Source organism: Priceomyces carsonii (genome assembly GCF_900007245.1).
Source record: "Priceomyces carsonii strain CBS4050 genome assembly, scaffold: Debaryomyces_carsonii_scaffold_3, whole genome shotgun sequence".
NCBI classification, from domain to species: domain Eukaryota; kingdom Fungi; phylum Ascomycota; class Pichiomycetes; order Serinales; family Debaryomycetaceae; genus Priceomyces; species Priceomyces carsonii.
This window is the reverse complement of record NW_026946676.1, coordinates 997725-1010817: the sequence shown is the minus strand read 5'-3', so window position 1 is coordinate 1010817 and position 13093 is coordinate 997725. Positions and strand designations below refer to the sequence as shown.

At 38.0% G+C, this 13093-nt stretch overlaps 5 protein-coding genes across 5 annotated transcripts; 2 read left to right on the top strand and 3 right to left on the bottom strand.

The window, feature by feature from the left end:
* Window positions 1–4: 4 nt before the first annotated feature.
* On the bottom strand, window positions 5–3061 carry CHS8 (Chs8p; the record flags this gene model as incomplete). The annotated part of the gene is made up of 1 exon (XM_062952962.1): window positions 5–3061. The coding sequence occupies one exon, from the start codon at window positions 3059–3061 to the stop codon at window positions 5–7; it is 3057 nt and encodes a 1018-aa protein (XP_062809813.1).
* Window positions 3062–3789: 728 nt separating this feature from the next.
* On the bottom strand, window positions 3790–7839 carry VPS8 (CORVET complex membrane-binding subunit; the record flags this gene model as incomplete). Its single annotated transcript, XM_062952961.1, has 1 exon — window positions 3790–7839. The coding sequence occupies one exon, from the start codon at window positions 7837–7839 to the stop codon at window positions 3790–3792; it is 4050 nt and encodes a 1349-aa protein (XP_062809812.1).
* A 180-nt stretch (window positions 7840–8019) lies between these two features.
* Window positions 8020–8745, bottom strand: PRCAT00003060001 (p24 family protein; the record flags this gene model as incomplete). The annotated part of the gene is made up of 1 exon (XM_062952960.1): window positions 8020–8745. The coding sequence occupies one exon, from the start codon at window positions 8743–8745 to the stop codon at window positions 8020–8022; it is 726 nt and encodes a 241-aa protein (XP_062809811.1).
* Window positions 8746–8952: 207 nt separating this feature from the next.
* SWD1 (COMPASS subunit protein) lies at window positions 8953–10284 on the top strand (the record flags this gene model as incomplete). The annotated part of the gene is made up of 1 exon (XM_062952959.1): window positions 8953–10284. The coding sequence occupies one exon, from the start codon at window positions 8953–8955 to the stop codon at window positions 10282–10284; it is 1332 nt and encodes a 443-aa protein (XP_062809810.1).
* A 615-nt stretch (window positions 10285–10899) lies between these two features.
* On the top strand, window positions 10900–13032 carry FKH2 (forkhead family transcription factor; the record flags this gene model as incomplete). Its single annotated transcript, XM_062952958.1, has 1 exon — window positions 10900–13032. One exon carries the CDS (start codon window positions 10900–10902, stop codon window positions 13030–13032), a length of 2133 nt encoding a protein of 710 aa, XP_062809809.1.
* Window positions 13033–13093: the final 61 nt, after the last annotated feature.

Sequence of the window (13093 nt, the reverse complement as noted above, 5' to 3'; positions counted from 1 at the left end):
TTGTTCAAGCCAGTTTCGGTTGCCTAAGTCTCCACTTTAATGGCCGGAACACTTTAAATATCATGTAGAGCGTGCTTCCGATGAACCTAAAGGCTGCTAATCCAGCAACAACCCACAAAATTACTGTTAAAAAGACTGTGGAGTTTCCTCCAATTGATCCGTCTTTATTTTCCAGCGAAAGGCTATCATTAGCCAATGTAGAGACTCCAAAAGTTTCCAAAACTATAGCTATGAGAATGACATTTGTCAAGAGCCATACTAAGACTGTCACCGTTCTTACAAATGCATAATACGCGTCGTCTTTTTCTTTCTTATCGTTGATTCTTGTAGGTTGAACCGGAATAGTTCGCAAGTTTTCCAAGGCATTATTGTACGCATCGTTCAATTCTTGGGCGTCACCCGGAGCCACCATAACCAATTCATCCTTCCGATGGCCAGTAGACCTGGCTGAACCCAAGTCTCTAGGGTTGTCAATTTGCCTGGTACCCCAAGATATATCGTGGATGTTGCAAAATGAGTAGATATTGAGCACATTGATGTAAGACGGGGAGAGAGCAAGATATTGGGCAAAAGACGTGAACATAAAACTCGGCTCACCGTACATGAATGCTCCGATGAAATATAGAAGATAAGTTGAAGCGACAGACACGACTAAGTCTCTGAATTTGTAGTTAGTCATTAGCATGGAGGCGACGAAGTCATTTTCGTGATCTTTTATGACTGAATACATCGTATGGACTGCCAAGTAAATAGTTGCAAATATCATGTATGCCATTAAAATCGCAAAGATCACAGATATCGCCAAATAGAACTTCTTCGTGCCTCGCGGAGTATTACCAAATGCCAAAACAAAAGTGCAGACCAATGATCCTAAGTAGACCCATAGACAGATAACCGAGATGTATTTTCCAGCATCGAAATTCATATCATCCGCTCCAACGTTTGCGGTTAAAATTCTAAAGACAAGAAAAAAAGAAGCCATTGAGAACCAAGACACCAACAAGGTCACTAATTGGTAATAGAATTCTAATTGTAAAAAAAGCTTTCTGAGCAAGGAATGGTTCGATTTCCATATCTTAGTCCAATGCACAACCGCATATGCAGCTGCGAAAAGTGAACCATTGAGCCACCTTCTTCTCTGCAATACAAAATCGTCTATTTTGTTAGGAGCATCAGTTTCAGCTTTAGCCTCATTCACATATCTCAAGACATAGCTATGATGCTTCTTCGCAACAAGTTCAAAACACAAGATTCTGTCTTCCGCTAAATACATATTTGATGCAAAAATTCCTGCTTCATGATAGTTCCTTTCTTTCAACTCTTTTTCATCATCATCATCATCATTTCCAACCTTATTGTCCTGATGCAAAAATTCTCCTTTAAAGTATTTCTCTAATGGCCCTTTTCCATCGACGTTCAAAAGAGCCTCGTATCTATAAGCAGAAAATGCACCTGGAAGAACAGATATGAAGCCAAAAACGGATTCCATAGGCTTATCTAAAATATTAGCAATTTTATATTCGAAATTCTGTGCCGCTACCAAAGGATTTCTAAGCTCTCTCTTGCCTTGACCGAGAGCTATCTGAATTTCCCCACAAGCTCCCGCAACACTGGGGTCACGGAATGATTTCCAAAGATGATAAAATGAGTCGTATGCTGGCATGGTTCCACAATCGAGTAAAATGACAACCCGTGGCTTGATTATAGGTGCAAATGATTGAAAGCACCATCTATGAGAATTGATCTTTCTGCCATTCTTTTCCTTCAAGCAAAAAATGATCTGAACGGGTGAAGAGTTTGAGCATAAATGAACCCTCTCATTGATCCTATCAATCCCAACTGTCGTTGTATATTCATAAATATGTGCCTTCACCTTCTTTTCATTGATCTTTGACTTCGCATAACCATCTTGGTACACTCCCAAGGCAGCAAGCAAATTTTGAGACCTCTCATCAAAAGCTGCTCTACCATCACTAACGATGGTAACAACTACTCTTTTCCATGAATCTTCACCCCAAGTAGGATCCCGTCTTCTAGTAAGATTTTCGATATTATCAAAAATTCCTTTTAAAGTTCTTGCTAATGAGAGCTCATCTTCGTTATACATGGTAACACATACCATTATTTCGGTTTCTCTAGGGGGAGAATATAAACCTTGTCTGAGATTATAACCATAGGTCATGAAGTTGGAAGGACCACATATACATGCAGTGTATCTCAAAAGTGACATTTCTTTTCCGCCGTCTGTAATCAGACCACCATAGTTGTTGAACAATGTTTCAGGAACAGGAGCATCAATGATATAATTACCGTTGACTAACCTTGCCTTTTTGACGGTTTTCGTGTAGCGCAAAGCTGGTTTGTAGTCATCGTCGTCATTATCATCATATGTTTGCTTTTCCTCTATCTTTCCATCTTTACTTTTCTTGGTTCCAGATCTCCTGATGGTAGCACGCCTCACTATATCTTCGCCAGTTTCAGAATACAAAGATGCATCGTCGCCAAACGGGTCCATGTCATCATCGATATCTTCTAACGGATTAATGATATAATCTTCTCCACTATGCGTCAAAGGAGGGCCACAGTCTTGGTACGACTGAGGTCTATATGATGGACCACTATAAGGAGAATATGGAGAGTACAGTGTGTAGTCATTTCTTCTAGGGCTGTAAACATTTTCAGGAAAGTCTAGATCGTTTCGACTATTAGATTTGCTGTTCTGACCTGGTAACGTATTCAACGACAGCGAACCGCAATACTCATAAGCGTGTTCATCATCAAACTTGCTGCTGAATGTGGAGCTTGTTTGATGTCTGTTGTGGGAAAAGGGAGTCTCCAACGTTTCAGCGCTGTTCGCAAAACGTTGAGGTGGAGGAGATGCTAACAGAAACTGCTCTCCCACATATCCACCAGGATAAATTGAATTCCTGGGCACCGGAGTAGTGGAGTGCCTTGGATTAGAGTAAGATGCATACCCTTCATAGCCTACTGGGTTTTGCGGAATTTCACCCAGAAAGAGGTCATCATCGTCACTACCACCATGATCAATTGTGTTCACCATTTTGTTCTGACTTCCTATGAAGATACAGTATTTATTCTGAAGTTGTTATGATATTCGAATCGTTCCTTGAAGACTGTTGAGAAATCTGGAAATGACTTTTGCTTTTGGAACAAAGTATCTCGAAGCGTGGCCCTCTCTCTTAAATGATCTTCAAGTTTCCTGGGAATATGTTGCAATTCTTTTGTCTATTTCTCTGTACCTGAAGACCCTTGAATCAATAGAAGATTCCTAAGCCAACTTCAGTGGTAATCTACGATCCAGGAATACACCGTGCTCTTTACTAATACAGTAGAAATTAGTCTGAAATTTTTCAGATTCTATATTTGGGGCAATTCTACGTGATACTATTTACGTTATGACCGAATTGGGATCGGATATGGAACCTTTCAAATCGAGGCTTGCTGTGTGCAAGACAGCACTGGCCATGCTAGCCACAGGGTTCAAAGAAGAGTAAAAGCTCCTAAGTATGAGTTTGTCCCACATGAGAGGCATAAAATTGAGTTGAGAATCATTGAACGAGCCTTTTGTGTTTGCTATTGAGTTTTAAGAGAAAGTAAACCGCAAAAATCTGGAGCACAGATGGCTGAGTGTGGAACCGGCTCTTTTTATCTACACCGGGTAAATGGTGCATGCCCATGGATTTGAACTCACTATGTGAATCTTATTTATAATGTTATTATACTAGTTACAATGACTACAAGGAGATGAATAGAGTAAAATTATAACCTTTACTTTTTTGCTTCGCATAAAACACAGCTTTTAGATTTCGAGAAACCTAAGTTCTCTAAGCAGCTCAAGTGATAACCATGAGCACATTTGAAAAAAATTAGAGAACAAGTATGATAGCGATTCAGGATATCTAATGGATTTTCATTGTGAATCAACATCCATCGCCTACATTCCCAAGCATCGTAATGCTTGTCGCTAATTTCACTTCCCCATATAATTTTCTCACACGATGCGCAGGTCTTGTTCCTGATATCCCAGCCCCTGATTTCGTCACTTTTCACAACCTCCATGCTTTTGTAGATGCTTTCATCTAGCATTTTTAATGAGATGTCAAGTGATTCGCTCTCGTAGTAGTAAGATAAAAATACATCCTGTAAAATGTCTCTAACGTTTGCCAACAAAGCAGGGCTTTGCGAAGAACCTTCCAAAAACCGATTGAAAACCGTAAGGAATGATTTTTCCTTTTGATCGGCCAAATTGAGCTTTGCATCACTGATTCGCTTGAAACATGAGTGAATGCATTCATTAAAGAACTCTTTGTTGTCGTTAGTTTCACTATTTGCTAATGTAACCAATGCTCGAATCAATTCCAACCACATTGACTCGTTTAAAGATAAACCTTCATCCTCTGTCATAACGTAAGTCTCCGGCTCCTCACAGTCATCCATGGCCAACTCTAACAATCGTCTGATTTTATTTTTTAAGTGAGAAGCAATTTTTACCTCTCGAGACATTTTTTTTATAGCATCAATTAAATTTTTTAAAGCTTCCTCATACTCCAGTTGGTAAATCAAAATCTCATATAAGCCTTCAATCGCGTGTGGGTCTTTTCTCAAAACTTTAGTGACATTGTTAAGCTCTTTTTGGTCCCTAGCAAGGAATTCAAGGAATTTTTTAAGGAATTTTACATTTCTTGGATCGTTTGTGATTGCCCGACATATAAACTTAGGATATTGAGGTTCAAGATCCAGTACAGGCTTGACATCATAGTAGTTTAAAATACACTTTAAGTAGTTTTGGACAACGTCTTCTTCCTTAACATCTAAAATTTTCTCATGTAATATGGGATTGAATTCTGAAATCGTATGTGCAAAAACCTCAGTATCAATTGAGGCCATTTGAGTGAAATTGGATTTAATGAAGGAATCCAAACTTAGTCTTTCAATATTACTAATAGGTTTTTGAAAAGTAGAGCTAAGAACGGATTTGAAAGATTCAACTAGATCCTCATTATGTTCATTACTTGATATTTTCTCTAACCATATTTCTATGGCCTTTGCTCTCCTGCCCTCTGAAGAATATAAACTTATTAAAACATCATAAAATTTGGCAGCTTTCAACATTTCTAGAAATGATGGTGTATCATTATCCTTATCGTAGAAAGGTAATATACACTGTAATGCTAACTCCCGATCTTGTTTATTGTTAATATCGTGATTTTCACACAAAAGACCAACAACCTTTTCAACAACTGATTCAGATAACCTAATAAATTGAGGATATTTGGGATAATTTCTTGCAATAAATATGGCTAGTTGACACCAATCATCATCCGAGAAGTTGGCCTCTTCGAATACGTCTAGTAATGCTTCAGTGATATATTGTCGACTTAAAATCTGATCATCATTTAAGAAACTGTCCTCAAAAAATTCGTTCAATGTAGATAGCATTTCAAAAGAGTTATATTTCAAAAGGTGCCGCAAATAAGGAAAGATACTGTCTCCCACTAAACTTTTCAACCCTTGGTTTGAAGATTCTTTCACAGTATTGCTGAATAACACGTTGCAGATACTTCTCTTACCCATTTCTTCATTTTGAAAATCAATAAAACCATCCGTTGGGTATTGTCTCCCAGTCAATACGAATGACATGTACGTGTACATCTTAGCGCAGTCTTCTATTTTCGTATCAATAAGGGAATCGTTTATGAAATCGATTAACGGCGTTTCATAGTCATTTAATAATTTATTCCAAATGTAAACGAGACAGTCTTTCAAATGATATTTGGAGCACAACAGAATAGTAAAATCTATATCCAATGATCCCAAGTCTAAAATGCAAAGCATTTGTGTTAATATATCTCCTCCTTGCATTTCAACGTAAGAATCTACTAAGCTCTTTAACACTGTTGGGGGAAGAACGGAAATATTACCTGATAAAATATAAGGTTCCAATATTTCAAAAAATAAGGCTGTGTCATTAAAAGCATCGAAGAGCAGCTCGATTATGGCTGAATATTCTTCAGAGGGGAATTCTTTCGATAATGAACTAGTAATATCGAAATACAAAGTCAAAAACTTCTGTTGGTCACTGCTACCGTCAGCGAATAGATGACTAATCGATTCACTCATTATTTGCACCAAATATGGTTTCATTAGTTTACGTCTTAAATGAGATCCTTCTGGTAGTCCAATTAATATATTTTTCCCCTGGCTATTAGAATTGAAATATTCACTTGCAGTTATCATGGCTCCAGAATAATCCCCCTCAGATAAGAGATGTATTAGCCTGTCCGCCCAGTTTAAAGGTCTGCCTATAGATATTCTCTTGTCCAGACCCATTCCCGTCATTAGCATAATTTTATATTTTAAAACCTTGATTACGTTGTCATAATTTAAAGTACTCGAGTTTCCAGAAACTAGGAGACTTTGATGACCATTAATATTAGGAAGACGCTGTTCGCCAATCAATGTCAATGAGTAATCTGCATCCGAAGTAGAATAATGGAGAATGAGTATATGCATATCTTGGTCTTTTTGTACGAAAGCACATAATAAGTAGGAGCTCAACCATTTCACGTTCAAAATAATACCAGTTTCCGGGGGGCAGACCCATGAGCACGTTTTCAGTATAGGTAATTTCGTTACGGCCCTATCTTTGTCTTTGAGTTCCGATATTACAGAGTATAAGTTCTTGGGGAGACAATTGTTCTTCACTTCTAATATCGTTAATACGTTCAGCCATGCGTATGCTAACCTCGCATTGATAAGTCTGCCACTCTTTTCTAAAGCAGGAAACCAATTTAAACACACAGAAAACTTAGAGGCGTCTGAAACCTGTTTAGGTCTTCTAACATTAAAATGGTTAACAATGTTCAAATTTTTTGGATCATTCAAGGATAATAAAGAAAATATTGATAGTGTATTTCCTTTTATAACTGCTAAAAGACAGATTTGATCTGTTATTTGATGAGATGATCCTAACGGAAGTAACTCGCATGCTTTAATCGAGTTCTTGGCATCTTTAGAGTTGATATCGTTTGAACCGAGCACCTTCTGAGATACAAAGTACTTCCGCAAGAACTTTTTGAAGCCATTGCTATAGAGCACTAATCCTGAAACATCAGTTGACAATATTTGAAAATTCAGGGTATTAAGAAAATTAATTGAAGATATTGGTATTCCTATCAAATGACCTTGTAATTTTTCCGTGTATCTCTGCTCTATTGTTATGGGTTTAAGAACAAAATATGGATGCGATGTTTCATTGGTAAGTTCTGAACCAACAGATGATAGGTCCCATATTACTATCTGGCCACTGGTATATCCAGCAGCTACAAAAGAGGAATCACCTGAGATTGCTAAACAAGTAAGCTGCATTCTTTCCTGAGCACTATCCTTTCCATTCTCTTCAGATTTCAAGACAAATTCTATTTCCTGGTGGTAGCTGAAGCCTATCACGTACCCTCTTTCCGTGCCTATAACAATGTGTATTGGTGAAGGCTGAATATATACACAAGGGCCATACTTTCTCAAAAATTCAGGAGAGCTGATTATATTCGATATCAGCTGAGCATCTGTCCACCTAATGAAAGGACCCTCTAGTGAATCACTAGAGTTCGAAATATGGGAACTCTTTATATGAGATCTTTGAGATTTTAAAATTAAGCTAAGTTTTGTCTGAGCTCTGTCATCAAACCTCTGTTTAATTATTGGTGCGGATAACGATTCGCTTGAATCTAAACTTCGTGGAGGTGTCACGATACTATCATTGGTTAACTCAAATAATCTATCACGGCCAGAATTAAGTATCCCGTCTCCTATAGACATAACTGTTGACTCCTATTTAGGCAAAACCTTATCATTTACATTATTTAATTTGAAATACGTACCGACCTGTATAAAAATATTGAAGGGTAGCTAAAGCTGTTTTCAAAAAGATGCTAAAGATAATGCAATATGAAGATGAAGAGTATATCTAGCTATCACTCAAAGTAGAATACTTTATAATTAGTCTACCTTTGTTTTCGAAAATATTCTCAGGAACTTAAATAGTTGATAAATGCCGATCACAAACAAAGCGCCAAGTTGGACAATCAGCCATCTGACAACGCCTTCACATGTCTCTTCAGAAAGATCTCTGAAAGATTCTTCCTTTTGCTTAATAAACTGTTGCTCACTTCTGATGTCGGTGAGCTTATCATTCAAACGCTTCACTTGATCTGTTAATGATTTAACTTTATGTTTATGCTTCACATCGAATATCTGGCCATCACCAACGACAAAATCAATAGATATTCGTGCTTCTTCAAACCTCAGGTCCAATCTTGCCGATTCGTCTTTCTTTGAGTAGCCATACCACGATTTTGATAGAAAGCTTCTTGGTGTCAAACATATTCTATGTTCTCCGTCTTCTAATGCACTATAAACAAATTGACCGCTTGAAGAACCCCTTTGGTGAACCATTCTATGATTTGAGTTAAACACCTCTTCAACGTCAATTAGTATACCCGTGTTGAGCTTATCCCGTGGTGATTGAAATTCGTCGCTATCCGGGTCCCGAATTTCCATCTTAAATCTTCCAATTAGTAAAGTTCCTTGCCTAAGTTCTCTATAGAAGCATCTCCTGGCGCCTGCTTGGGAATAAAAATGTACAAAGCCTTCTATTTCCACGACATAGCATGTTAGCACTATAATCAAGCTTATTAAATGCTTTATTTTAACTTGTAGCTTCATGTAAGTTTTCCAAATATGAGTTGGGACGTAGGAAGTAACTTATAGTTTCTTACGATCCCTTAATTACACTTCAATGTGTATATCTTACGCCTATTGTCTATTAATCATTAAAGGTAAAGAAAAAGATATGAAAACGTCAACATCTCATTACCGCGTTGTCATTTTTATGTTAGAAAGTCATCTTTATGAAGATATCAATTTGATGCTATGAATTTATCGCTACAGGATCCCTTTGCAGTAGCTAAGGAATATCCTGATACCTTGACGAATACTCTACAATATGGACATTCAGTTGTGATTCAGTTTAATCAAAAAGGAGACTATTTGGCATCTGGTTTGAGTGATGGTTCAATTATTATATATGATTTAGCTACGAATGGAGGAGTAATAGCACATTTGTACAAGGGCGGTCATATAAGACCCGTGACATCACTTGGATGGTCCAAATGTGGTCGTTACTTATTATCTTCATCACAAGACTGGACATGCAAATTATGGGATTTGAGTAAAGTAAATCACGACCAGGATTCAGCAGTTATTCGAAATGTGAGATTTGATGGGCCAATATGGATGGCTTCGATTCATCCAACTGATACCTTCAAGTTTACTGCTTCGTTGTTTGATGATTTGCCTGTATTTGTCGATATGACGAACGAGAGCGATATCAAGGTCACTAGGATGACAACAGCACCGAAAGTGGCCCATAGAGAACCAAATGGAGATGCTGTTGAAGACGAAGAGGAGAGTACTAGAAAGAAACGTAAGAAAGATAAGCATATGACATTGGTCTGTATTTTTACACCTAATGATGGCACATATATTTTTTCTGGTACCAATCAAGGATGGATAAATATATTCTTGACTGACACCTTAGAACTCATTCATTCAATCAAAATATGTAATTCAAACATTAAAAATCTAGTGATTTCTTCCAATGGACGGAAGTTGGCAGTCAATTCCTCCGACAGAATTATTCGCCAGATTAATTTACCAGATCTTATCAATATAGAAACACCTGAGCAATGGGATTTTGAAGTTGAACACAAATATCAAGATGTTGTTAATAGGTTACAGTGGAACTCTGTATCATTTAATCATAATGCTGAATTCTTGATTGCCTCTACCTTTGGTCAATCCTCTCATGATCTTTATATGTGGGAAACTTCACTAGGATCACTCATAAAAATCTTAGAGGGAAGTAATGAGGAATTAGTTGATGTGAAATGGAATTATCCTAGATGTACTATAGGATCAGTGGGCCTTGACTCCGGTACAATATACCTTTGGCTGGTACAATTCCCTCCTAAGTGGAGCGCTCTAGCTCCAGATTTCGTTGAAATTGAGGAAAACATAGAGTACGAGGAGAAGGAGGATGAGTTCGACGTTATTGATGAATATGACCTAAACAAAAAAAGACTAGAAGTCGAGGATTTGCTGGTTGATGTCGTAACCAGAGAACCTGTCGATGCGAGAGGTTTTGAAATCACCCTGGAGTCTTTCGTGATTCCAATCAATTACGAAGTTTCATTTTTTGAATGACCAGACTTTGTGTGCAACACCTTCTAATGTAAATATATAGCTACGTGTACTAATAGAACCTAATAGTAATATCATTTCGTTATTGCAACACTTTTACACGTCGTCCTGTATATACTGTCTATTGAATTTAATTAAGCGGATGAAAAAAAAAACCAAAACAAATTTCTCTGTTTTGTAAACAAAAGAGGGTTAAACAACCAAAAGTCAAACGTTACAGACTTATAAGATATTTGGCGACTTATAGTCAATACCGGATCCATAAGCAACGTGAATAAGGAGAAAGTGGGATTTTGGGATCATATCTTGAGGATTATTGCTTAGAATATCAATTGCTAGTCAACGTTGAAGTAATCGTGTTGAGTGAATTTCGCTAATACTTATTGGTATTTACGTCCAAAAAAAAAAAAACGTTATTTAGTACACGAGACGAATATAAGCTTAAGATATTCACTCGTTTTTAGGGTGACTTCCTGAGAGAAAGTGAAGGTGATTAATTTGCTAGTATTACTATTGGTAAAGGAGCCCTTTATCGAAATAAGACATCCGCTACGATCAAAGTCAATTTGCTATTGCATTTAAGCTATTTAACCACTTCAACCAATTAGTTTGACCGCCATGTCAGCCACGCCTCGAAAGCGGAGTATCCATGTGGAAGATGATCTACCGTCATTTGATGATCCCACGGAGATGGTAAACGCTGTAATATCAACCTTACAAAAGCCTGATGATGAAACTAATGTGTCGATGACATATTCTAATGATAAAAATTTGGCAACGGAAGTTCAGGCCTATGCTAAAATTGCCGGGCAAAATTGGACATTTTATGTTAAGTCACTTGCTGTAACCATTGGTAGGAACACAGATAATCAAAATGGCTCCAGTGGCACAGTCGATATTGACTTGGGCCCGGCAAAAGTTGTCTCAAGACAACATGCATCAATCATTTATAATTTGGACTTAAGATGTTGGGAATTGAAAGTGCTTGGTAGAAATGGAGCACGAATTGATGGTCAAAAAACACCAATTGGTGGTTCATCAGCTTCTCCATTACACTCAGGTGCTATTTTGGATATTGGTGGCACTCAAATGATGTTTATTTTACCTGATTCACCTCCAAATATCCTGCAAAAAGTTCTAGCTCAATGCTTGGCCAAATATAAGAAATCTAAAAAGTTTTCCTCCAACTATCCCCAAAATTCAATTCCCAACAATGGTTCTCAAGTTAAGAGCTTTCAAATGTTCGATAAAGCTCAACTTACTCAATCCCCGTCGTCTGCTTCGGCGACCTCTTTGCAAAACAATTTGGACCAGGATTTATCAAAGGAAGATGCGAAAGATATCAAACCTCCCTACTCCTATGCTACAATGATAACTCAGTCTATTTTATCCAATGGTGAGGGCGTAATGTCATTATCAGAAATATATAACTGGATTTCGTCACACTATGCTTATTATAAGTATTCCAAAACCGGTTGGCAAAATTCTATCAGACATAATTTATCCTTGAACAAAGCATTCGAAAAAGTGCCTAGAAGACCGAATGAGCCTGGTAAAGGAATGAAATGGCGAATCAGTGAATCATACAAAGAAGATTTTTTGAATAAAATCCAAAGTGGTTCTCTTCTGAAGACTCGTAGAGGCTCTTCTGTCTCTAGACAGCTTCAACTACATTTAGCGACATACCTGCAGTTACCCGAGTCACAAAGGTACATTAACAAAGAAGAAATTCAAGATTTTGATCATCAAAGGAACAGTTCATTACCAAAATTTGGTCAACTGATTCAATATTCCAATGGTCCTTCTAACTTGCCTCAGGCGAACCCTCTTTCTTACATTTCCAATCAACCAGGAAATGGTTATTTTAATCCTCCTCGTTCGTATGGCTTTCAGCACCCTCAATCTCAGTTAATGTACGGTAATCCGTTAATTCAACAGCAGCAGCAGCAGCAGCAGCAGCCTCAAAGTCAACCTCAAAGTCAACCTCAACCTCAACCTCAACCTCAACCTCAGCAACAGCAACAGCAACAGCACCAACCTCAGCAACATCAACAACAGCAACAGCCTGCATCGCAGCAGCTCTTGGGCTCTTTGGGGGGTAACAAACCAGAGCTCTCTTCGCCAATCAGACAATTAGGCGAATTGAATGGCGCTACCCCTAAGTTGCCTAAGGTTGTTGGTAACCATTTATTCAACTTACCACCGCCGCCACCTGCTCCAAACCATCATATGGGAAATTCTGCACCTCAGGCGCACCATCCTCGCTCAAACTCGCTGATTACTCAAGTAAATGAAAGCAATCAGAACTATTCTTCAGGTAATAACACTCACACTAGTGAATCTGGAAATTCGAATTCTACCGCCCCAAGCACAAATTCTGATATGGTTATGGGATTTACAAGCCCCAAAAAGATAATTCCACTTGAAGCATTCACACCTGAGCGTGGTTCAAAACCTTCGGGCTCAAGTAAATTAAATGTTCCTGGTGGTGTCAATACTAATCAGTCTTCTCCTGCCTTTTGGAACTTTGTACAGTTCAGCACCCCTAATGGCCAGACTCCCTTGAGAAAAAATAGCGATGAGCTGAACGATCATGGTAGTCCTACTTTAAGTAGAAAAGTACATTCGAAAGATGATATTACGAAGGGTTCTCCTCTTCGGCTTCAGAGTGAGGATAAAGAGGCTGATAGCAGTAGCATAGAAATCAGCAGGGAGCGTTCTGAACTAAAGAATGGTGAGGTTGCAAGTTGAGATATGATACCGTCACTTTCGTGACAAAATAAGATTCTTTTCCATCCCTCGCAAGTACTTC